Source organism: Condylura cristata, unplaced genomic scaffold (assembly GCF_000260355.1).
Source record: "Condylura cristata isolate star-nosed mole 26May11 unplaced genomic scaffold, ConCri1.0 scaffold00005, whole genome shotgun sequence".
In the NCBI taxonomy this organism is placed as follows: domain Eukaryota; kingdom Metazoa; phylum Chordata; class Mammalia; order Eulipotyphla; family Talpidae; genus Condylura; species Condylura cristata.
Window position 1 is genome coordinate 39,074,281 of NW_004567106.1, and position 24,822 is coordinate 39,099,102.

At 34.3% G+C, this 24,822-nt stretch overlaps 1 protein-coding gene across 2 annotated transcripts in view; it reads left to right on the forward strand.

The window, feature by feature from the left end:
* The window catches only part of CACNA2D1 (calcium channel, voltage-dependent, alpha 2/delta subunit 1), a 397,279-nt gene that overhangs the window by 352,603 nt on the left and 19,854 nt on the right, over window positions 1–24,822 (forward strand). The window contains exons 21-37 of one of the 2 annotated variants that reach the window (XM_004676889.2): window positions 386–447; window positions 5,467–5,543; window positions 6,782–6,802; window positions 7,452–7,512; window positions 12,212–12,309; window positions 14,370–14,457; window positions 15,409–15,471; window positions 16,097–16,200; window positions 16,951–17,037; window positions 17,972–18,039; window positions 18,442–18,480; window positions 19,759–19,830; window positions 20,625–20,777; window positions 20,866–20,918; window positions 22,224–22,279; window positions 22,627–22,756; window positions 24,696–24,805. In XM_004676889.2, the coding sequence (XP_004676946.1) occupies window positions 386–447; window positions 5,467–5,543; window positions 6,782–6,802; window positions 7,452–7,512; window positions 12,212–12,309; window positions 14,370–14,457; window positions 15,409–15,471; window positions 16,097–16,200; window positions 16,951–17,037; window positions 17,972–18,039; window positions 18,442–18,480; window positions 19,759–19,830; window positions 20,625–20,777; window positions 20,866–20,918; window positions 22,224–22,279; window positions 22,627–22,756; window positions 24,696–24,805 (1,342 nt within the window). The remainder of the gene's footprint in view (window positions 1–385; window positions 448–5,466; window positions 5,544–6,781; window positions 6,803–7,451; window positions 7,513–12,211; window positions 12,310–14,369; window positions 14,458–15,408; window positions 15,472–16,096; window positions 16,201–16,950; window positions 17,038–17,971; window positions 18,040–18,441; window positions 18,481–19,758; window positions 19,831–20,624; window positions 20,778–20,865; window positions 20,919–22,223; window positions 22,280–22,626; window positions 22,757–24,695; window positions 24,806–24,822) is intronic. The other variant, XM_012720902.1, reaches the window with a different exon arrangement.

The following is a 24,822-nucleotide window of genomic DNA, read 5'->3' on the forward strand; positions in this document are numbered from 1 at the left end:
CCCATCAACTTCGTGACATTAGCAATTTAGCAATTTCTGCTAAACTTACGCCACAATGGTACTATATTCCATAGTTCTGTTTTAGTATTGATTTTTTTTAAAGAAATGTCAAAGTATTTAAGTTAATGACTGCATAGATGGCTAAGGTGTTGCATTTTTAAGTGTCTAAAATTTACCACATGGATATTTACTTTTGACCCAAGATTTTAAACATACATAGACACATATAAATATATATATATATATATATATATATATATTTATACACACACACACGTATATAGTCAGAGTAGCTGAGATATTTGGATAGCAAGGCATTGAATGACTGTGGTTTATAAGTGGATGTTTTTGCTTTTCACATAAGAATATAAACTTTTTCTCATAGAGATACATTGACAAAGGAAACCGGACATACACTTGGACACCTGTCAATGGTACAGATTACAGGTAATCACTATATTCAGATGGATACCTTAGAAAAGAGTTATTGGGTGTGTTGTTTTTCACTTGTGTTTAGTAGCCATTTTCTCTACAGATGAATATTAATTCTTTGTGTTTTCATAAACCATGTTCAATTTAATTCAAATGGAAACATTGTGCATTGCAGCATTAAAATATACTAAAGTTATAGTTTCTGATTTTCAAAATGGACAAAAGCCAACATCATAAAATTTGGAATGCAAACGTAAGTGATATTAATCTATTGAATATTTTGTATATTTATGTTAGTAATAATAAATGTTTACATAATCCACTTAGTAATTTGTAGTGACCACCTCCACTGACACCCTAAATTAAGTTGTCATTTACTTGACACTACTTACATTTGGTTGCAAATTAACTTAAGATAAAACTTATGACTTCATTATATAACTGGATATAAAATGTCCTTGATAAAATAAATGTCTTATCCTGATATCTTCAATGGACTGGACTTTGGAAAATTCAAAGTAGGCCTATAATCCTATAATCGCTTGGAGGATCTCCATTCTTCAACATTAAGTGAGCATTCCTCCATTCTCTCCCTCTTACTGTTCTCTGAGAATTTTTTCAGAACTTTTCGTACAGTTTTACCATGTATATGAGTCTGTATATACTGAGCATTTCCTTTTTACAACCCATTTGGCTTTCATCCTCCCTAAAGTCCCATCTTTTAATCTAATCCCACCACTACACCAACCTCCATCTTTTTGTCTTTTTAAAGGTCACCTCCAAATCATCTCTATATGTTTCAGTCCTGGCTCACTATCCAACATAGATCACAGTTTTCAAATTATTTATAACATATACATACTTATTTAAAATGAAACAAAAATCTCTTACAAACTTTAAAAGGTAAAAACTCAAGTTTCAAGTTTTTGTTACTGGATCTCACAGGCATAAGATCAGTACATGCAGTTGCTGTAAAAGCATCAAAATATTTACGCCCAATTTCTATAGGTAGCTGGTTGTAAATTGCTAAGAATTTACAGAAGGGCCAGGTCATTGGACCACACAAGTATCACTGAGATACAATGTCAAGGTTTGATTTTCTTTTTTTCCCATTCTTCTATTGATAGCCTTTCCCATGTCTTAGCCACCTATGCCCATTATGGTTTGCAGCTCTTACCATGGTAATACTACACCTAATTGATGAGATTGTTTTCATACAGCTCTTGGTAGGATATATTAGCATTCCATCCCTTGCCTCTGGCAGGCCAGATCCAATAATCCTTTGACTCAACCGAATGTTGAAGTGCATCAGTCCCCTCTACCCCCCTCTTTATGTCCTTGAAAGCCCTTTATTACATATATATATGCTGAAAGCCCTTTATTACATATATATATGCTTTGGTCCTTACTGACCTCACTCTGTTGTATACACCATCAACTCCCTTCATCATAGATTTGGCAAACAGCTGTTTGGCTAACCCCAATCCTGGTTCAATTCATATTAGTGCAAATACCACACAGCTGCATCTACACAGCTACAAATGGGTGAAAATAGAAATTCCATGATGGATAGGTCACCTCAAATTCATGGCCTCTAATTCTGATGGGTCCTAGAGATCTCAGTAGTCAAAGTAATGTAAGATGTTCCTGGATGACATTTGATGGCTTCTGTCTGTCCATTTTTTCTCAAGTTATGGATTTATTACTTACATAACTGACAAATTAGAATTGATTAAAGTGAATTCTCCCCACCATGGTATATAATCATTTGCATCTCTATCTTCTCTCTTACCTTATCATAGTAATAGAAGTGACCTTATTAAAACTTGAATTAGGCTATTTCATTTCTTTAGTTAGAGCCTTTAGTAAATTTGTTATCTTATTTACTGTAAAATATAAATTTTGTTAAAGTCATCAGAAGTTCTAGTATCTGACCTCATCAACCATGAATTTGTCTCTGTGACTCTCCCTGAAACACCTTCACATGCTTTTTTTTTTCCCATTCCTATTTAACATATTTTGACACACGCCCATTCTGTATACTTACACACATGATTTTTTTCCTTCTGCTTCTGTGATGATTATTGCTACCTTTCAGTGGGAGAACACATTTATCAAAAGTTTTGATGGGGGGAAAGAAGTAAGCTGGTAGCCTTGTCTCTTTTGGGCAGATTTCATTATGAAACGATATCAAATGCAGTGATTGGAGAAATGCTCTGTGCTTCTGTGGCACAGATGAAGAAATTCTAAGGTAGACAAGGTAGATACTTTGACCCTGACAGGGATCAGACATGATGATTAGACCTGTTGTAGTCATACTTACAATTTGGGGGCATTTTCAGTTATCACTAAGCCGAAGTTAAATATGTTTGCAGTAGTCTCTAAATTTCCACTCCTGTCTTCAACCCCATCAATCACATACCCTATCACTATATAGACTGTGACCAGATGTGTGTTCTTTTCTACTGTTCTGAATGTCATTCTTTTTACAAAATGTCATCTCCCATTTTCACTCCAGGTAAATGTAGACTTCCAGTCTAATATCATCACACATTCTAAGCCTAACCTGTCCTCTCTTTTTTTCCCCATATAAATTACTTTCCAAGAACAATTCTGTCTCCCTCTTTGGCATGTATTTCTCACACATTTCATTATGAAATGTACAAATTTAAATCAGATTGAATACATTTATATTATAAATACTTGATTAACTCTATACAAATAAAATGACAGTTTAGACTAAAGTGTAATGTATAAGTTGAAAAAATGGCATGTTTTTAGTTTATGAATGAGGTACCAAATTTCATTTAGTCATGTCTGTCTTGATGTAACTTGTCCCACATTTTGAAATATGGTAACTAATTAATAGGAAGTGCTGTTTTCCAATGAAGCTTGATTTTTACATAGATTAATGACTGAGTTGGAACATGTTTTGTATTACATTGAGCTGAGTTAACTAAGTTTATTTTATGAGTTGCAAAAAAATGTTGCATGTTGTCTACTGTTCATCTGGTGACCACTGGCTTTTTTGGACTTTAATCTCCGGTGTGGAATAACGTAGTTTTGTTCTATAGGTTTATATGGAGAGGGATAATAAATACGACATAGGCACCATCAATGACTAGGACTGTTGGTAAAGACGTTATCTTCTATAGGGTGAAGAAGTAATTTTTCCTGGAAATGGAAGTAAATTAAGTGTAAATGTATTTTTCTATACAGTGGGTTGTAGCTATTGATAACTTGAGGCTCACAGACCAATAAATGAGTATTTGATAGGTCAGTTTTCAAATTCTAGTGTGTTCCTCATGAGCTTCCATTCTTTTTATGGTATATGATCTGTATTCCCAGCTTACAGAGTGACACTGTGGTAGCGACATGATATAATGTACTGGTTTTAATTAAAAGAAGTTTCTTTCAGCAGTAAATACAGAAGGGACAGTAACAAATGCACTGTTTCTGTTGAGAGGAATTTGTAGGAGATAGTCTTCAATGCTCATTAATTTTGCTCTCCCTATTATAAATGGCAAGTGACTCATGACAGGTCATCTTGCTTTCAGACTAATTGTACTGCTTACTTTATTTTTGATCTGTTTCCACTTAAAAGTTCAGCTATAAAGTTATGTGGAAATTTTTCATTAGATCTATGTAATATATTCTGACTTTGTCCATTAAGGAAAATCTATGAATTTGTTAAAGGTGAAGAAAGGTCTAGGACTCAGAGGTAACAAGCATCCACTCATTTTGCTATCTTGATTACATAATGAAATTAGAGCAAATGAGCCATCACTCTTTCCTCTTCAAAGAGGGAGTTGTGACATATTAAAAGGGCATGGAACTTGAAATTTTACATTTTATCTTGTTCTGGATTTACATGTAATAAAAATATAGAGAGAAATAAGTTATGACATTTCAGCTTGTATATCCCAAAATGCCTAGGAAACATGAGATTTGAGTGATTTAAAGATTTTTAAAGACCTAAAAATACTTAGATGCCTAGAAATGAAGTGCACAACATTTCTTGTGCATTGTTGAATATTAGATTAAATTTTAGAAGTCAATGTAGACTGATTTCATTGGTCATTGTAATTCACTATTACTTTTGAAAATATTTGCTTTAGGAGTTTCAGAGATATGTCCACATTAGTACCGGTAGTTCACAACCATCTTTGCATATTTAAAGCATCACAAAGGTTACTTGTAACTGCAAATGTGAAGATGGAATAATTAGTCATCCTACTTATGTACAGTAATGTCTATGAGGTATCAAAATTATATATATATATGTATATATATATGTTTAGTGATTTTATTGGAAATGACATGATGTTAAAATATCCCAATATCTGTCATATATTGGGTAAGAATCAATAGAATGATCAGGCCTTCCTTCTTAGCATTTTCAAGGAATGTGACTTTTCCCACTAGGAATTTGTCTAAAGATTAGTATTCAAAATAGTAGATATCATATAATAAATAGGCATTTTATCCCTTTAAAGCATAACTAAAATAGTAGGTTTTGAACCCATCAAGAGTATTTTTGATATAATTTTGTGCATTATGCAGTATAAATGATAATTCTGACATTTGAAATTTTTTTATAGTGTACATTGCCACACAGCATTTTAAAGTACATGTGTTTCACTGAGGAAGGGCATCCAGTTGGTATGATATATTAATTTGCTTGAACATACGCTTTGTTTTCTTTCTAGCCAATACTCAGAGTTATTTAATACACCTCTCCTGCAGACATTTGTTTCTCTGTTAATATGGGCTCTTTTGGTAGCTTATTTTCCATGTGTCTTTTCTGATTCCCTATAACGTAGACAACTGGATAACCCTTGATGGAAAGATGGAATTAAGTACTCTATTTGCCGAATACATTTTTTTTTTTTTTTTGTCAAAGTAATATGTCTTTTCTTTCCCACAAGGAAGATCTTTGGATTTTCCATGAACTTGATGTGTCTTTTTTTTTTTTTTTAAGTTATGTTTCATTTTTGTTTGTTTGTGTTTATGCTTCTCTTGTTTCTATTGCAGTTTGGCCTTGGTATTACCAACCTACAGTTTTTACTATATAAAAGCCAAAATAGAAGAGACAATAACTCAGGCCAGATGTAAGTACTGTGAAAGCAACTTCAGGGTCTATTTGTTATCTCCTAACATCAGATGTTTAAAAACGTCTAGATTTTGGAATACCCAAGGCTTGTACATTTAGTAGGTGTTACTACCAAATCTATAGCAATGATTCTAACCCATTCCAAACATGCAAGGAACAAGAAATATTCTACATGGATAGAATATGAGCAGGTACTCCAGTCTCACTGGCAGTCCCCACCATGCTTCCCTGCTTGCTTTGTGCTCATAGAATCATTGCAATGCTTTGTCCTCTGTTGCTGTCATTTTAAGGGTCTGCTCGCCAGCACAAATGTCTCACATAGTCCTACTCATGGCACTGTGCTAGTGAGGCTTTACCTTTTCTTTTTCTTTCTTTTGCATTTGGCAAGAATAATATTGTGCTCCACATCTTCTACTTTGTTTGAATCAATTAAATGCACTGGTCTTTGGCTTTGGTTTGGCAACAATTCACTTCTCATAATCCAAATTAATGTCTTCAGTAACTCAAATGGATTGTTTTTTAAAGCATCATTTGGAATGTGGAGGAATTATTAACACTAGTGCATATTTCAGGTCATTATTAATCTTTTGTTTGGGTTGACTGGATTCAGTAAAGTAAAATGACCATCATATCCTTTGCACTTCACTCAATTAGTAACAACCTAAATTTTTCTTGTGATAAAGTAAAAACAGATATATGGATATTTATTTACCTCTTCTCTGTGAATTTAAGTAAACTACAGTTTGTTTCATTTCTGTCAGTGATGTCTTGCTGTCCGTGGGCCATGTTCTCACAGTATATTGTACTCTTTTATATATTTATATTTCCACTTTCATTTGATAGATAGATATGATGGTCTTTTAACAGTTGGCAACTTTGCATGAGCTAGTTCACTTATTTATGAGGGGATGATTAGTGGGAGTTGGATGATTGGTAAATGCTTGTTTATAGGCTAACAGCATTGGTATTGCACCTGCATTAACCACTTTGCAAAATAGACCCTTGAAATAACCACAGTACAGAGAGGGTACTCTAGTTCAAATTGACAGGACATTCTTTCCAGTCTTCAAAAGTGTCTTTTTTTCCAGACTACAGCTGTACATAAATAAACCTCTGATCTATGCACAATATTTTTATTCAAGAAAGTCATTGAATAAAATATTGTTTGTGACCCCCTTTGCTTTACCCTCTTTTTTTTTTGTTTCCCTGCTTTCTCTTTCTGATGGATTTTCACAGCAAAAAAGGGCAAAATGAAGGGCAAGTATTTTCTTGTTGCTCAATTTCTTTGTTTAGTACACTTACATTCCCACTGATAGTTCCATTCCTACTGGATATTATCCTCTGTGCTTCTCATATGCTAGAGTTTCCTCCATGATCACTGAAACCTCAGCAGCAAAGAAAAGGGGAAGAATACTTGTGTTTTCATATGCAACCCATTTCACAGTGAAGTTTTTTTCTTGGACCTAAACATGTGTGTTTTTATCCCATACTAATTCACAGCTAACATGAAGAATGTTACTAATTCACTAAAGGCATTAATGGCTTATGACAAACATTTCATTTACCATAATATTGGTAAAAGATGTATGTTGATATTTCAAATAAAATAATTCTGACGCGAACGCCAAAGGAATATAAATCATTACTGAAAAGCTAATTTGGTTATGGTAGGATAAGAAAATAAGATGTATAGCATTTTTTCCGCTATAAATTTTGAGTCCATTTTATACAAATAAAATGGATTTGATTATATTGTGAAAACTTTAGGAACTTCAATTTGATTTTGTTTCATTTTAGAATATAGTTTGTTTTGTTTTTACTAGGTTATTATACCAATATCTGTATTAACATAGAGTCTCTGAGAATATATATTGGGTCGTTTAATGTTGAAACATTATCTTTGCAGATTCAGAAACACTGAAGCCGGATAACTTTGAAGAATCTGGCTATACATTCATAGCACCAAGGTTGGTTTGCTTTTCTCTGGTTTGTTTAACAATAGTTTATAAAGCTGTGTCTTCAGGACCAGTTCCGAGTAAGGGTCAAGACTGCCCTGGGTTAGCTGCATGCTGTAGTAGGCATGGAAGGAATCAGTAACTAATGAGTGAAACACAATCCTATTCATTTATTTAGTAAGGTAATTACTGAATAAGTTCATTGTGCTAATTGGGAGATACCATAGTGAAGAAGGAAAATGTAGTGTTTGATTTTTTTTGGGAAATCAACAAAATCTTGATGTTGTTGAAAATAACGGTGCATCCGGTATTAATGAATTTTGCAGCTGAGTGTACACACTCATGCATAAGTCTATACACACAAACCAGCTTATACATTATTCTGAAGACATATATACTTGTACATATATAGAAACAAACAGAAATATATTTGTATATAGTGGTAGAATATGTTAACTTCATAATTGATGTTCTGTAATAGTAATATTTTTGGGAAAACTGTTTAATCATATTGTGTCACACATTTTTAATATTAACCTAAGATTGTCCTCTCTCCTACCCTATTTTACTTTTCTGCCATGTAATCCCCCTTTCTAATCCTAATGTAGATCTCTGTTGTCTATCTCAATCACCTAATAATTCAAAAGTACCCTTTATCTTAATTTCCAAGATTACTTCTAAATCCCAATCTGTAGCAAAGCATAATAATTAAGTTAGCATTATCCTAGTAATTTAGGTTAAGTTAGTAAAGAGATAAGATCCCAGAGTTTGTAATATTAAATTTTTATAATGCACACTTTTTAATAAATTTACTGTAAGAACCCAAGGACGACTCATAAAAGTTCAGTTACTCTCGAGTTACTCTTCATTCTGCATATGGACTTTTGATTTTTGTTTCTTCTTGAAAATTGGGACCATATATAACTGGAGAAATCCGTGGTCACAAAAAAAAAAAAATAGTCATGGCTTCTTGTAAGTGACTCTGCCCCTGAGCATCTTCTCCGTTTGGGTTTTTCAGTGACTGACGCTGCTGGTCATACCTTTGGACACTCTTCCTCCTCTCGCTGGGTAGCACACAATTTGATTTTCTTTTCTTCTGCAATACACACCTGGCGTCTTTCATGAACTTTCCTTCCTCTACATGTCATTTACATGAGGGTGCTGGCCAGGCTCCTCCTCTTCTCCTCTTCTCTCATTATGAGTTTAAAAACAGAACGGAACCCCATGTACTCATTTTGACAACCTGGGGTGATGGTTCTCAAATGTACAGGATGACTGTGACATCTAGAAATAAAATACACATAGTATGTGACTTACTGACATTGCATTAACAAAGTAGACTCTAACAGTTTATCTATTTTTGGCCTTTATGTCTACCCTAACAATTTTGAGGTGAGATATTTATGTTTATGAAACCTAATGGAAATGATCTCTTCGATGGGCTTCACATTCCGTACGTCCTAAGTATTTGTCCTTTGGAGAACTCTTCTACGTTGCTTCAGTGAAGCAAACACCAATCTTTTTTTTTTTTTTTTTTTTTTTTTTTTTTTTATTTATTTGTGCATACAGAACTGGGGTACAGGCCAGAGACTCAGGGGTGGTGAGAGGCTTCACCAGAGACAGAGTGGGGAACAGAACAGGCAGATCGACGAAGTACACTGCTGAGGGGAGCAGCGGGCGGGTCAGTTGAGGTCTGCCGCGCCATGTGGTCACCTCCGGGGCAGGCGGGGATCTAACTCATGCGGAAGTGGCTTTAGCTTCTCAGTGCTGCGCTTTAACCCGCTGTGCCAGCAGGGAGGGCCAAGCAAACACCAGTCTTTTAAAGGATTGATATTGATACCTTTTAGTTCTCTTTTCTCTATCCCTTATATATCTATATAAGATTATATACCATCAGCTTCTGCTGTCTTTGTCCTAACACTGTCCATTGCCTTCCTTCACCTAAGTAAATGCAGTTGTCAGCGGAACCTACAGCCAGATGTTACTTTACTAATAGTTTCAAATGATGGTTATGTGTTTCATCATATCATCACATACACTGACAAAGATCACGGTGTGCTGAATCAGGGCACAGAAAATAGTGTATTAGTTTGTAATCATTGACATATAGCTAAACAGGGAGGAAAATAGTTTTACTTTAAAATAGTGTTGAATGAAGCAATGACAATATTTGAAGTTTTACCTTTGTGTATATGTCACTTAACAATGTGTGATGGAAAAGGAAGTTTTACTATATGATAGAGTAAGTTGGTTATTGTAAATAAAAGCACTTGGGGTTTGAAAGACATACAGATCATGGAATTGAATAGAAAAACCAGCAAAGAGTATTCAGTGGAACACAGACAGTTTGTTCAATAAATGGTGATGGGAAAGTTGGGCTGCTACGTGCAAAAAAAAGGAACCGAGATTACTACTAACACCACACACAAAAACCAACTCAAAAGGGATGAAAGAACTAGACATAACATCTAAAAACATGAAATGTATAGAAGAAAGTAATGGTGAATCACTACATGACATACACCTCAGTAGCATCTTTAAAGAGACATCACCCAAAACAAGGATAGTGAAGGAAAGGATAAACAGCTAGGATTACATCAAATTGAAGAGCTTCTGTACAGCAGAAGAGAAACTACATAAATCAAACAGACACCCCACTGAATGGGAGGAAATTTTCACACCAAGATATACAAAGAGCTGGTGGTGTACGTATATTAGGCGTATATAAATGTTACTCAACAAATATAAAATAAACAACTCCATCCAAAAATTGGCAGAAGAGCTGCAAAGACACTTTACCAAAGAGGAAATGCAGATGGCCAGAATATGAAAAACATTCAGCATCAATTGTCATAAGAGAAATGCAAATGAAAACCACAATGAGATACCATCTCACACCAGTGAGAATGGTACATACTAAAAAAACAAGCAATAGATGTTGGCAAGGGTGTGGAGAAAAAGGAACTCTCTTACACTGCTGGTGGGAATGCAGACTGGTCCAACTACAATGGAAAGCTGTGTGGAGGTTTCTTAAATTGCTAAAAATGGAGCTTCCATATGACCCAGCAAATTCACTTCTAGGTATCTACACAAAAGACACCAAAACAATCATTCAAAAGGACACCTCCACCTCTATATTTATTGCTGCCCTATTTACAATAGGGGTGATGTAGAATCAACCCAAATGCCCAAAAATAGATGACTGGATCAAGAAGTGGTATATATACTCAATGGAATAACTCAGCAATCAAAAAAGATAAACTCATGTCATTTGCAGTAAATGCATGGAATTGGAAAAAATTATGCTTAGTGAAATAAGCTAAAAAGAAAAAAGAAAAATACTAGATGGTTTCACTCATAACAGGAATGTAAGGGATTGGGGGGAATATATATATATATATATATATTTATGTACATACATACACACACTTAGTAATTGTAATAAAGTAAAAAAAAAGAACATCAACTAGTAACTATAAACCAAAGACATTCTGCAGAGAAGGAGAGGGGAACAAGATCAAAACAGGGGTGGGAAGAGCACATGGGACTGCGGTGATGTCACATGGGTGAAGTGGTGGTGGAAAGTTCACAGGGATTCCAACAGAGATTAAAATAAATGTACAAAATGAACAATAATGTAAAAAATATATTTATGTAATAGAAGAAAGAACTTGGGACTTGAATTGGGTACTGAAATGGGTATTTTCTTAATGTAGCATTATATTTGAAATACATAGAGAAACTGGTCATTTAATAAGGTTTTCGAGAAAATATCTGTCAAATACCTATCAATTCCTCCTTTTACTTTGGGTAAAACCACTTAAAATAATTTTTGTAAATGACAGGATCTGAAAATTTCAACAAAAAGTAGAATTTTGGTAACATTGAGTTCAGTACAGGAGCATTGTCATTTTCCAATGGGTATACACCACTGTTAAGATCAATGATGGAAATTAATGGGAATCCCATGCTGTGTAGTAGAATGAATCATTATGGAAGATTTGTATAATACATGTGTTCCAAATAATCAGGTTAGATATTTCAATATAATGTGTAGGTAAAAGATGTATTTCAAAGTGTAAGATAATGAGTTGAATTGTAATGTAACAGTACAAATTATCCACTCTTGCAAGGTTCAAATTGCAGCTTACTATTAAGAAATTATGGATGATCAAGCCTTGTTTTATTATCAAATAATAATGACAATATGTGAAAAGAGTAATGAAATAATCTTCTTTTCCACGTGCCTAGCTATATAAGAAGACAAATTTTTTTGTGTATCAAAACAAAGTCTTGCATTTGCATGCATTCAGAGTCACATTTTTGTTTTACCAAGTCCTTAATTAAAGAGGATGCCCTGTTTTCTATTTAGATTTTTAAGTAATACTCTAGTTCTCACTAAATTTAGAAGTCTGAGTTTCTATATGTGGAAATTGAAAATCTACAGCAATGATAACAGTATGCAAAAAGAATAAAAAAAATGCTGTGGACTAGTCTTATTCAGAAGCCAAGTGCTCAAAATGTGTCATCTGTCATGGTTAACACTTACTTGCAAGTATTGTGACACTATAGGCATCAGTAAAAGGGGAAATAAGAAGTAGAATGGTTTGTAAAATCTTATAGTTAGCCAAAAAAACAAGTGTTTTCAATATTCAGATTATGCTTTACAACTTAGTTTTGATTTTAAGACCTAGCAATTTTTTTTTTTCAGAGATTACTGTAATGACCTTAAAATATCAGATAACAACACCGAGTTTCTTTTAAATTTCAATGAGTTTATTGATAGAAAAACACCAAACAACCCATCATGTAAGTATGCATCAATTTGAAATTATTGCTTCTATTTGCTTCTAAGTGGTCTAGTGGGTTTGATTAGCTGTTGGTATGCTAGTTTATTTATTTAATATGAGTTTTAATAATCAAAGTAATATTTTATTAACTATAAAAAATATACAAGTTTCTCATCAATTGTATTAAATTTTCGACTATAGGTAATTTAAACTTTGCAAAAGTTTAAGTGCAAATAAGACACACTTACCATTGTACCTCTCAAATGAAGGAAGTTTAATTTTGAACTGCCTCTTGAGGCTTTTCTTACTACAGTGTTCTTGTTATAAACAGGGTGATTCAATGAATTCATATAAATCCCTGACTTTACCTACTGAGTGTTAATATTAATAGAAATGAAACAAGTTGTAAGAAAAAAAGCATTTAATGATTAGCTATGATCAAAAACATTCATTTTGATCACAGTTAAGTTTTGATGTTAAAAGGTTTTTATTTTATATATATATCCCATTTTATATAGTATATAAATTGGAATATATGAGAAATTGAATTTCAATAATAGTTTTCTCTATAGAGAAATTTACATCATTTTTACTATAAAGCCTTATAGGTATTGATAGCCTTTGACCTTTTTAAATATTTTTAAACTTTTTTCCTCTTTAACTTGTATATTATTGAAATGAAAATGTAAATAAGTGGTAAAAGAAGAAAACTCAACTTCCCGGCAAAGTGGGCATGAAATATGGCTTGATAATGACAATAGATGTATGATTGAAATTTTTATGTTCACTTCCGGTTTCCTTTTTCCTCTACTTCTTTGCATCTTGTTGCTCCCTCTTTCCAAATTTCACTCCTGTGTTTTCATTTTTAAATACAGTTGAGGCCTATAGGTACATGGATGCCAGGCATGGGTGATAACATCCAGCTGAGGAGCTGTGACGCTGTTCCCCTCAGTCATACAGTGTCATAAACCAATGTTACCTCAAATCACATAGATAATATTTTCGTTTCTACCAGAAACAAAATTAGTAAATCTCCACTCTTAATGTTGTCTCTCAAAGTTTAAAGTTATCTCATGAGAAATGACTTAGTGCTTCACACACAGCAAGTGGTTTTCAAGAGTCTTTTGTCATGAGCTACACCAGGTACACCAGTCGTGCCTCCATGTAGGTGATTCCAGTGTTTCTACTCAATGGAGCTCACTGTAACTGAGCCAAAGCTCTATAAATGTTAAAATCATTTTCCTATTGGTAAGTAATAGGAATTTGCAAGATAAAGCTGAGTATCTTGTAGTGTTTTCACTATACTACTACTACTATTGTTGTTTTTAAATCATTAAAATTATGAATTTTAAATCATTAAAGCCATATATTCTTGATCTGAGTTAAATGAATTTTTATTATAAATGAAGTTTTAGAAGTTGCTTGTAGGTTATGTCAGAGAGGTTTGTAAGGGGAAAAGGAAGAAGGTAAAGTTACTGGTGGAACAATTTGTACTAATTGACAGTTGGTCCTTGCCTCATTCCTTCGACTGCCTCTATCTTGGAGGTGAAATGTTCTTGTCATTCTGAAAGTAACACGCTGAAGCTTTTTAGCCACTACTGCTACATTTCAAAAGCCTGTGTTAGAATAAGTGTAGTCTGTGATAAGTTATTCTTTTTCTTGAGCACAACAAATAGAAATCATATATGATGATAAGCACACACCGAATTACTTAACTACCTATGTTTGGGTTTAAAGATTGTCCACAAAATAATGGTTTGGAATTACCAAACTAATCAAACACCGCCCCCCCCCCACATACACACACAGAGATAGTATCCTTTTGATAAATTTTACAAAATGATTTGCCTCATTTAGAATTGACTTTTCTGCCACTAATGCTGTTCATATGTTGAAAATTATGAGGAAGATGAATGATGTAAACATGCAGGAAATAAAGAATACCTCCTTAAATTTATAGAAATGTTATATAGCCTAAAACGCTTTTGCAAGTAGGTATAGATAAAATGTTTAATTTCATAAATACCATAAACAAAAACAAATATGAGTGAAATTGAAACTGTTCTTTTTCTGTATTAGGTAACACGGATTTGATCAATAGGGTTTTGCTGGATGCTGGTTTTACTAGTGAACTTGTCCAAAATTACTGGAGTAAGCAGAAAAACATGTAAGTATTTGTCCTTTTTAATAAAAATATAGTCAGCACCTAAGTTTATTTTCTCTTTGGGAAAATAGGTCTCCTACGTGTATTTTTTTTTTCTTTCAACCATAGTTTTCTAGAATATCATTTTATATTTTTGACCACTTATATTTTTAGTTGTTGGAGTGTGTCAGTAGCCCTGACATCTGTCAGTACTCACTTTTACACTATAGTATAAATGAGCAAATGACCTTTTAATAGCAACACATCTGGTTAGGAAAGTGAGAAATATGAGTACTGATGTGCTGCTTTTATAGACTTTCCCCCTCACCCATCTCTGCGTAATTGCTAAAAGTTTCTTGTCGCAATGTTGACCTTTTTGTCGTAATTGGGATCCTACTTTCCATATAGAACAAATTATGGTAACTGATTTTTCTACTTTCAATGGGTTTTATTCTTCCCGTTGTGCCCGTCTGTTTTTCATGCAACTCCTAGTTGCCAGCATCTTATTGTTAAGCAGCATTGCATACTTAACTGTACAGGTGAAGCTCTTCAGCATGGATTTCAAGGTCACTCATGCTCTGATCGCTTTACAGAGGCTGGCCTTGAAGTGTCACAGTTCCTGTTTGTTCTACTGCTTTTTTATTCTATCAAATAGTGTTGCTCTCCTTTAGCTTTATGACCATATAATACTATCTACTTAATGTGTGGCTTTTGTTTTCCTGTTTTCTCTGCCCTCTCTGGTAATTCCTGTTCCAACTTTAAAAGGCAACTATAGTATGATGTGTTTCTTAAACTGCCTGCTTTTAAATTCTTAATTTTGGATCTCTTTGACTATTTCAAATGTAATAATTTGCAACTATTGATGTATTTATTTTTGGTAAGTAAATCAAGCTCCTTTATTTTAGGTTGTTACTTTGCTTCTGTTTCTATGAGCAACACAATATTCATATTAAAATCTTCTGTCTTCCGTTTCAGCAAGGGAGTGAAAGCACGGTTTGTTGTGACTGATGGCGGGATTACCAGAGTTTATCCGAAAGAGTAAGTTCAAATAATGTGTGTAAAAATCAGTACATTTTGAGATCTATTCCAAGGACGTGAATATTACAGTAAATGTATGGCATCATTCAAAGAAAGTGGTGCTTAGATTAAATTGGAGCCATTGATTAAAGTACTTGCACTCTAGAATCACACCATTTTTTGAAAAGTATATTGTAGTCATATTTTTGCTTATCAGTTATTGTTAAAATTTTAAGAGATTTCAAGAGGGGTTTATCCTTGTTAATATAAACTACCCTCATTAAATAAGGCAGTTGTAGCCCACTGGGAATATTTGCATAGCCCTTCAGTGTTCTTCTGTGAATCTTCTCAGTTTGTCTTGAATAGCACATCAGGTAGGCTAGGTGGGCACCAAAGTTTATTGTTATTAAATGACCTGGTCAGTGATCTGCAGAGTATAATTTGGAACCAGCTGTTTCTGGGTCATGAATATAAATCTGTACTGATATATTACATTATAATTAGTATCAGTTACACTGCCAATTACTACCAGCTTCCTTAGACATACCTGAGACAGGGATTTCTGTTCATTGTAACGATGTCTGCAAAGGCAAAGTAGGTTATTGGTTAGATTAAAGATACAAATGATGAGTGGTTTCCTCCTTAGGGCTGGAGAAAATTGGCAAGAAAACCCAGAGACATATGAAGATAGCTTCTATAAGAGGAGTCTAGATAACGATAACTATGTTTTCACTGCTCCCTACTTTAACAGTAAGTATTGCTTTGAAAACCAGCCTGTCATTTTTGCCTTTGTCAGAAGCTAATTGTTGTTAGCACTTGCTGTTTTGATTTCCCCCCAAATCAATATAGTTTATGCTAATTGGTTAGAAGAGTCATTATTAATAAGTGCGTCTTATGTTTAAGGCATCGGAAAGAGAGAACATTTATTTAGTGGAGTAGGTAAAATGTGTAAGAAAGCAGTCATTTTGTAATAGATGGCTTGTTTGCAGGCATGCATGACAGAGTGACATATGTGGCTAATCCCCCATTTCATTAATGAAATTATATTGAAGAATGTATAGTGACTTAAAAAATAACCTAATTATGAGTTAGAGTACTCCAAAAATTAATAATAGCTCATATTTTCTCATTTAATCTTAATTTCAGTATCTCTGAGTATAGGCATTTTATCTTTTTTTTTTTTTTTCCACAACTGGGAAAGCTGAACTTTGGAGAATTTTGGAGGTGTTTCTATGGGCATATATGAAAAAACGTGTAGGGGTTTGAAATCGATCTTCCCTCTTCATTTCAGCAGTCTTCCCATTATTTTAGGTACTGTCGGGCAACAGATTTAGCATGAGCTCATTCTTTTACAGAAGTAGGTACACTTCAGCTAAGACATTCACCCCTACTTAGCCTGGTATGTAGAGGAAGAGGAGATCACACAGACTTTATAGTGTGTATTAAAGAACACCATGTACTCACATTTACTGAAAGGGATGTCTATTTTTTTTGTTTTAGAAAGTGGACCTGGTGCTTATGAGTCTGGCATTATGGTAAGCAAAGCTGTAGAAATATATATACAAGGAAAACTTCTCAAACCTGCAGGTAAGCATACATATTCTTTACATTGACATGAGGAAAATTACATATGTCCTAAAAATACATTATTAATTGGCATTCATTATCAAGAAGGCAATCAAAAACCCACGCAATGTAAAGTCAAATGCATCTAAACAAAAACAAAAAAATGCTTATGTCCACATATTGCTGATGGAAGTGTATCAAGTTAGTATCAAAGCTGTAAGTGCTGTACTGGTCCGTAGTCCTATTTAGAAGACTCCTGTGAAATGTTTATATCAAAGCTTATATGGTCAACCATGTGAGTATTTTAGAAGTGTGTATTATAATGTTACGTGTCTGTTGACAAGCATTACATAGAGCTCGATGTCATTCTCCCAGAGACCTGAGGTGTCTCCATGGCTTTTCTGACTCTGAGGGCAGTTGTACTGTCTTTGGTAGAACTACAAACATTTCCTTCATGACTTATGAACTCATCCGTCCTTCTCTTCATTCATGCAACTGCTTATATGGTTGGCCACTCCTAATCAGTTTTAAACACCCACTCATGCAATGAGTAGAAAAGGGACAGGAAGAAGCTTCTTACAACACTTTGCTTGAATGACTTCATAGCTTATGCCTAACTATTCCTGACATTATTACTGTCTTTGAAGCTTACTGTATTTGTTGATCAGTGAAATGGTGCATGAATAAGCTTTGTGGTGCATGAAGTTGATGTAACAGTGTAAGAGCTACTGAGATTACTGAATGAAATTGTGAAGAAATAGATCTCTGAGTAAACATTATATTCTAGTCAAATTTAATGCCATTGTTTAAGTTACCTAAAGTATCAGAGAGCCGGTATTTTATTGCAGTTAACTAAAAGTAGTAGCCTTTTAAAGTAATTTGATGTGAGGTGAAAAGTAAATGAGATTCATAACTTTTGACAACATGTGTTAATATTTCATACATAATTTTTCAGTTGTTGGAATTAAAATTGATGTAAATTCCTGGATAGAGAATTTCACCAAAACATCTATCAGAGATCCGGTAAGAGAATATTTTTTTTTTAAAACGAAAAGTCATGCAGGACTTAATGTCAGAATACAAACTTAGTCAAGTATTAGAGGTTCAAAATAAAAGCTGAGTAACACTCCGTTGAAGCAAAATCTCAGCTTTGTGTGTGTGTGTGTGTGTGTGTGTGTGTGTGTGTATTACTCTCTTTCTCTCTCTCTCTCTCTATATATATATTTCATTGTTATAATTTGAAATATATTTAGGTAGATATTTTCTAATTATAAAGAAAACTTTTCTGTAGACTAAAGTATCAGTTATTTATACTAGATAAATTATTCCAAGATCCCTAGGTATAATATGGTAATAGATAATATACTGTAATTAAAAATGAATGTTATAGAAAACTGGAGTTGAAATTGTGTTTCTGTTTTTCAGTGTGCGGGTCCAGTTTGTGACTGCAAAAGAAACAGTGATGTAAGGAAATTCTTTTTAATGTGTAAATATAATTTGTTACTTTGTCACTAATAGATAAAATGCTGAAAATAGATTCTTTTGATGGCAAATTTGAAATGAAAGCGAAGTAAGGACCACTGGTCAACATTGTAAACCTTTTTAAGACACTATAGCAATTAGTGAGCTGTTTTTTTTTTTCCATCACAAATTTTAATTTATGCAGTTGGAGCAAATTGAGCAACCAGTCCATGGAATTGGGAACTAACTCAAATGAGAATTTACATCATATGCCTTTAATTCCAAGGTTTACTGGTTTTAATGTTGAAAACACTGAGGTTATAGGAAAGTATGAATAGTTGGAGCAATATGGACTATTTTTGTTGTTTTATAGATATTTGTATTTAGGTTGATCCCTGGATAGGGGAATTGTAAGCAAAGTGTGCTTTAATTATCAATGATATATACCCTTACATTTTGCACTTTTGTTTAAGTGCACCCCAGGAATGATACTGAATGTATTATTCAATGAATGAAACAAAAATGAACTCATTTAGTTTCTTCATTGTCTTCAATTCCCTGCTTCCTTGTAAGCAGAGAAACATATATACTGTCTTTCCGCTTTTAGTCGTGCAAAACTTCAAGTCATTATTTACATTAATTGTTATAGTTTAGGTAGTTTATTGCTAAAATGTGGCAATGCAGACAATTTGCTTAGAAAAAAATTGTAAGAAAAGATTATATCAAGCTGGTTTCACTTAAAAAAAATGAAATATTTACTTTTCCCAAAATGAAAATATTTTTAATGTGATTATATTTAAAAAAGAAGAACAAATTGATTCAATCCAGTCAAATGATTTATGCTATAAGGTTTTGTTTGGGGATTATAAATTTCAAGTGATTAAACCAAGTAGTTTTAAGACTTGAATATGAAGCATAGTGACTAAAAGACATTTTTAAAAGGTATGTCTTACCTGTTGGATAAAAATTACACATTAAATGTATCCATTTGTTTGGTTTCATCAATTATTTAGATAACTATTGGTAACAAGAAGATTATTTCTGATTTGTTCATACTGAGTTAACAGTTCTAACTGAACAGAGAATGTTTAATGTCAAGCCCAGAGGATTTACTGTTAATTTACCAATGTCCTTGTTTATTTCATGAGAATCTTCTGAGCATTCACAAGAAAGTAATTATTTGAATTCTTCCATTTTTTCTTTTTATGACCATCTATACATAAGGAAGTAATGATGATCGCCTTTCTCTAAATGTGTTCACTGGTATTTCTGTTATAACAGGTGATGGATTGTGTGATTCTAGATGACGGTGGGTTTCTTTTGATGGCCAACCATGATGATTATACTAACCAGGTAGGTGTCTGAATTAGATGAGAAGCGTGTATACCTGATCAATATCGTCAACCTCCCTCAAGCCTCTAGAAAGAGCATCTTAAGTCTAATTGGTTGAGAGAGTTTATCTCGATAAGAACGTTTATCACTTAGGCAATTGATTTATAATGAAATTAAACTTTTAGATAAGAGTTGAGAAATTTTCATATTGTATTTATATGTTATGTTGAACTTATTCATGGCTGGTTTGAAGTTGGAATTTTAACTATAAATTGGTACCATTTAGGTTCCTTACCTCATTGCAGGGTTTTAAATAAATTAAAAGAAGCTGTCAGTTTTATTTGTCTGTATACATTTGCCACTTATCTGAAAATCAAAAATCTAAGAGCCCACCTTTGTATTCATTCCTGACTGAACACATTTTGGGCTGTAGCTGTTTAGCTAGATTACTTTACCAAAAAAAAAAAAAAAAAAAAATGATGCTAAAGTCAGCCCCTTTCCTGTGAAGTTGCTCAATTTTTTTAGTTTCTACGTGTTCCTTTTATTTTTATTTGTTACTGCTTTGCTGTCGCAGGAGACATTCGATTATGATCTGAATGTTTGAGAAAGCTGGTCCTTTTCCTCCACAAATATCAGCGAGATCCACTGGGTAATGAGAACACCTTGTAGTATCAGCTGAGGTCATTTGAAATGTCATCTACCTAGGCTTACTACCAGCTCTTGTTCTAAGTGCCAAAGCCTATAATCTAGTTCCTTTATGTATATAATTCTTTACTGTCTTCAATCTGAAACTTTCTTATTTATTTTTATACCAGATCGGAAGATTTTTTGGAGAGATCGATCCCAGTTTGATGAGACACCTGATTAATATATCGGTTTACGCTTTCAACAAATCTTACGATTATCAGTCAGTGTGTGAGCCTGGCGCTACACCCAAACAAGGAGCAGGGCCTCGCTCAGCCTATGTGGTCAGTAACCACTGGAAAGCTCGTTCTTCCTCACAGAGCCTGGCTGGGTGTGGCCTCACAGCCTGACCTCTCATTGTTTCGTCCGCAGCCATCCATCGCAGACCTGCTACATGTGGGCTGGTGGGCCACAGCCGCTGCCTGGTACGTAGCGTGGTGACGTTATTGGTCACGAGAGAGAGAGGTGCTGTGAGGGAATGACGCATGTGATAGAAATACGCATTTATTATTTTAATTACGGTATTTTCATTTTTCATTGTCAGTGTATATTGGCAATATAAAAAAATTCCTTCAAAAGCAATGTAAGTAGTTGTTTATTACTACAGTATGATTATACAAACTGCAACCTCTCTAGAACTTCAGTTTTCTAGGGATGTGTTGAAAACTTTGCATTTGTTTTTCAAGTTCAGTTTATTGTGTAAAATATTAGTTGCTTTCAGTACTCAAAATAGAGGTCTTCACTCACCAGAGTAGGAACAAGATGAGTTAAATTTTGCTTCTTTTCTGTGAATGTACAGTCTAGCCCAGTGTTAGGTCCTCTACTGAATCTGAAGTGGATAGCATTGTTCGTACTCATTCCTATCTCCTATAACCTTATCACATCTCAAAAGAAGATATGTAAACAGTTGGAGGTTTTGTGTAGCTGTGAACAGTCAAGTAAATTTCTGGCATGTGTAGAATCTGCTGTCTCCCTCCCCATTTTCACTTCTTCCCAGCAGTCTTTTGCATCCTGATCGGGATGTATTGTCAAAGCCATCATCTTGGCACATTCATCTGAACCAGTGATTTGATGTCAAGGATTTCCCTACTAAAATCAAATATTAGTAAAATGGTATCATGTTTTCTAAATTGAAGCGATTTTAAAATGCTTGCTTTGTGCTGGTTTCTGCCAAGAATCTACCTCTTCCTTTATTATTTAGGAGGCTCAGTTCCTTGTGATTCCATGTTGACATTTGACTCATTTGTGACTTCCTGTGAAATGGATGCGTGCCATGTATTCTGTGTATATGTGTTAACTGGAAGCTACATTATTTGTGTACAAACATATTATCTAATAGCTGAAAAACCCATGGTACAGGGGTGTCCCTTCCCCTCCCCTGTTTACTTTGATAAGTTAAATGGAAACAGAAATTTGAAAGGGATACCCAGTGTATCAGAGGGAACCTCTTTCCATGATGTCATTCCATACTCGGTTCCTTTCAGGTGTGTCCCCTTTACTTGGTGCTGAATATCTCTTATTTCATTAAATTTTCAGGAAAAGTGTTGGCATTTTGTATAATGTAAGGAAAAGTTATAGTGAAATGTGAATTTTTAGTAGCAATTTCTACCTAATTTTCATATAAATGAAGAAATTAATTTATGCATATATGTAAAAGTCATGAGTTCTTAGAAAAGAATTTATAAAGAAAAAATCTAGATCTTTATTAATTATTAATATTTAAATTTAAGGTCTATTCTACAGCAGTTTATCTTGAGTTTGACATTTCCACGACTCCTGGAAGCAGGTATGTACATGCTCAGATATTGTCACATTGACAAGTGAAAATATGTATTTGGGATGTGCTGGCTTCGACAAACCACGTGCACTTGTGCTTTGAAAGAGAACTAACTTAGAGTTAGGGTGCGTCACATCTCGTCAGAGCTTGGTTATAGCTTTGAAACTGCAAGTTTCCACTGGTCATATGCTCTCTCTGATATTTGAGTTATTTTATTGCTGCTTTTTAGGTATTCTCTAGATATTCTACTCTATTACACAATAGTGGGCAAGCAATGAAGGTCCTGACTTTATACTTTTGTTATTCTTTACACTCTACCATCTGTTGATGCTGATCTGTGTTTTCACTTCTCACAGTTGAGGTAGATGATGAAGATTTTTCAGCCTCTCTGTCCAAGCAGAGCTGTATTACTGAACAAACCCAGTATTTCTTTGATAATGATAGCAAATCATTCAGTGGTGTACTGGACTGTGGCAACTGTTCCAGGTAATTTATTTCCTCATTTGTGGAATATTTTGCTAAGGGGCAACTGTTCACTTTTAGAATCATTACAAAAAGTAGTGGAGAAGGTTGTTGTCCATTATATTTCATGTTAAATTCTTTGTAATGTGAAGTTGAAGAAGCAGTTAGAATTAATTATACATTGTTATATATATATATATATATATATATATATAGTAATTTAACAGTGTATCATATGTAAAATTGAAGATACCAGAATATAAGGTGATGCTGAAAGGAGCCTGTGTGAGTAGGCTTTATTGGGGCCAGAGAAGAGAGCTTTATTGAGGCTGTTGCTGGGTGGGACCTCAGGGAGCATGGGTTTTTGTCCAAGAGAATGTGGGGAGAAAATTTATACTAAAAGGTAGCAGGAGGAGGAAAGGGTATTAGCTCAGCATAGCAATGGTGGAATGTCTGGATGAGGAAGTCAAGCTCCCGGTGACCCTCTGTCTGCCGAGGCAGGGATGCCGGCAGAGTGTTTGTGGTCATGACATCTCTTTGTAGTGGCTACTGTCTGCAGGCTGAAGGTCAGGGTGCTGTTCGGGCCTCCCTGTGCTGCCTGCACTGGCCTAAGAAAGCAGAAAAGGAGTAATGTATAAGGTCAAGATGAATAATAGTCCAGCATTATTCATAAAGTATGGTTAAGAATTTTGGGGATGAGAAGAGGAACCTAAGTAGGTTTTATGAGGTGGAGGATAAAGACGATACTGGTATATGAAGTTTAAGGGAGCAGTGATCTTCATGATGCTGGATTCCTAGTGATAGACCCGAAGGTCACAGCTCACGAAGCACAGAATTGGAACATTCTCTGCTTTAGAGAGTGAAGGTAGTTTGTTCTTGAAAAAACAGTAGCAGAGATGAGAGGTAATTTGAGCTAGAGAAAATGCTAGAATATTTTTTTTGCTAGAGGATTTAGAAAAACAGTTTTATCATAATTTAAAAAACATACTTAAGGAAAGACTATTTTTAAGAAATTTTCATGTTTTGGGAGGAGATGTGGTTATGATAATGGGAGGAAAGGGAAGCAGTCAGGAAAGAAGTCAAGAAAAGGAGAAACAGCTTGTGGAGGGGGACATGTTAGGACACAGAATTCTGGCTTGTTAGAATGTTTAGTGACTATATAACATGTAAGCATGTTTTTCTACTTAGGTGACGATGAACGCTCCACATAATCAAGATAGGAAATTCAATCATGGCCGTTGGTCTATGTTCAGATTTCCAATCAGAAAACAAAAATGTTGCACTGTGAAAGCAATGCATGAATGTAAAGAAAATACTTTTTACTGACATGTGTACCCTGTGGTAAACTGTAGAGGCAGCTTAAGTGGTGGATGTCAACAATTGCAGGGAATAGAAAGTCGTTGGTTTTCTGTTTAATTTGGTATTTACCAAGCACAGTTGGTGATCGTAACTACATCTTTTAGAAGATAAATGTGTTGTCTCAGCCAGATTTCATGTGAACACAGACAACATGCTGTGGCTAGTAGTTATGGCACTGGACAAAGCAGAAACCATGGCCACGCTCTACAGGTGATGAGTATGATGGAGGCTTAATCTGCCATTAGGTTTGGCAAGATGGCGTGATCACTCGTATGCGATTTATCATCTGTAAATTAAGAGAACTGTAGCCTATTTTCTGTGATACACACAGACACTAGGCTTTTTATGCCTTTCAACAAGTAAGGGGTCCTCAAAAAAAAAAAAAGTAAGGACACTGACAAGGAGAAGGATTTTTTATTAATTATTTCAGAGAAAAATTACTGCATGGTAATAAATACAGGAGTCTGATATCAAACCATTCTGATTTAGATACTGGATTTCTTCATCATGTTTTAGATTTCAGATGGAAATTTGGAAATTCATTGTAATAATGGATAGTTTATTCTGTCCCCAAGATAGACCTAATTCAGTGTTTATCTTACAGAATATTTCATGTAGAAAAACTTATGAACACTAACTTAATATTCATAATGGTGGAGAGTAAAGGCACATGCCCGTGTGACACTCGCCTCCTCATCCAGGCAGAGCAGACTTGTATCCTTCTGTATGAA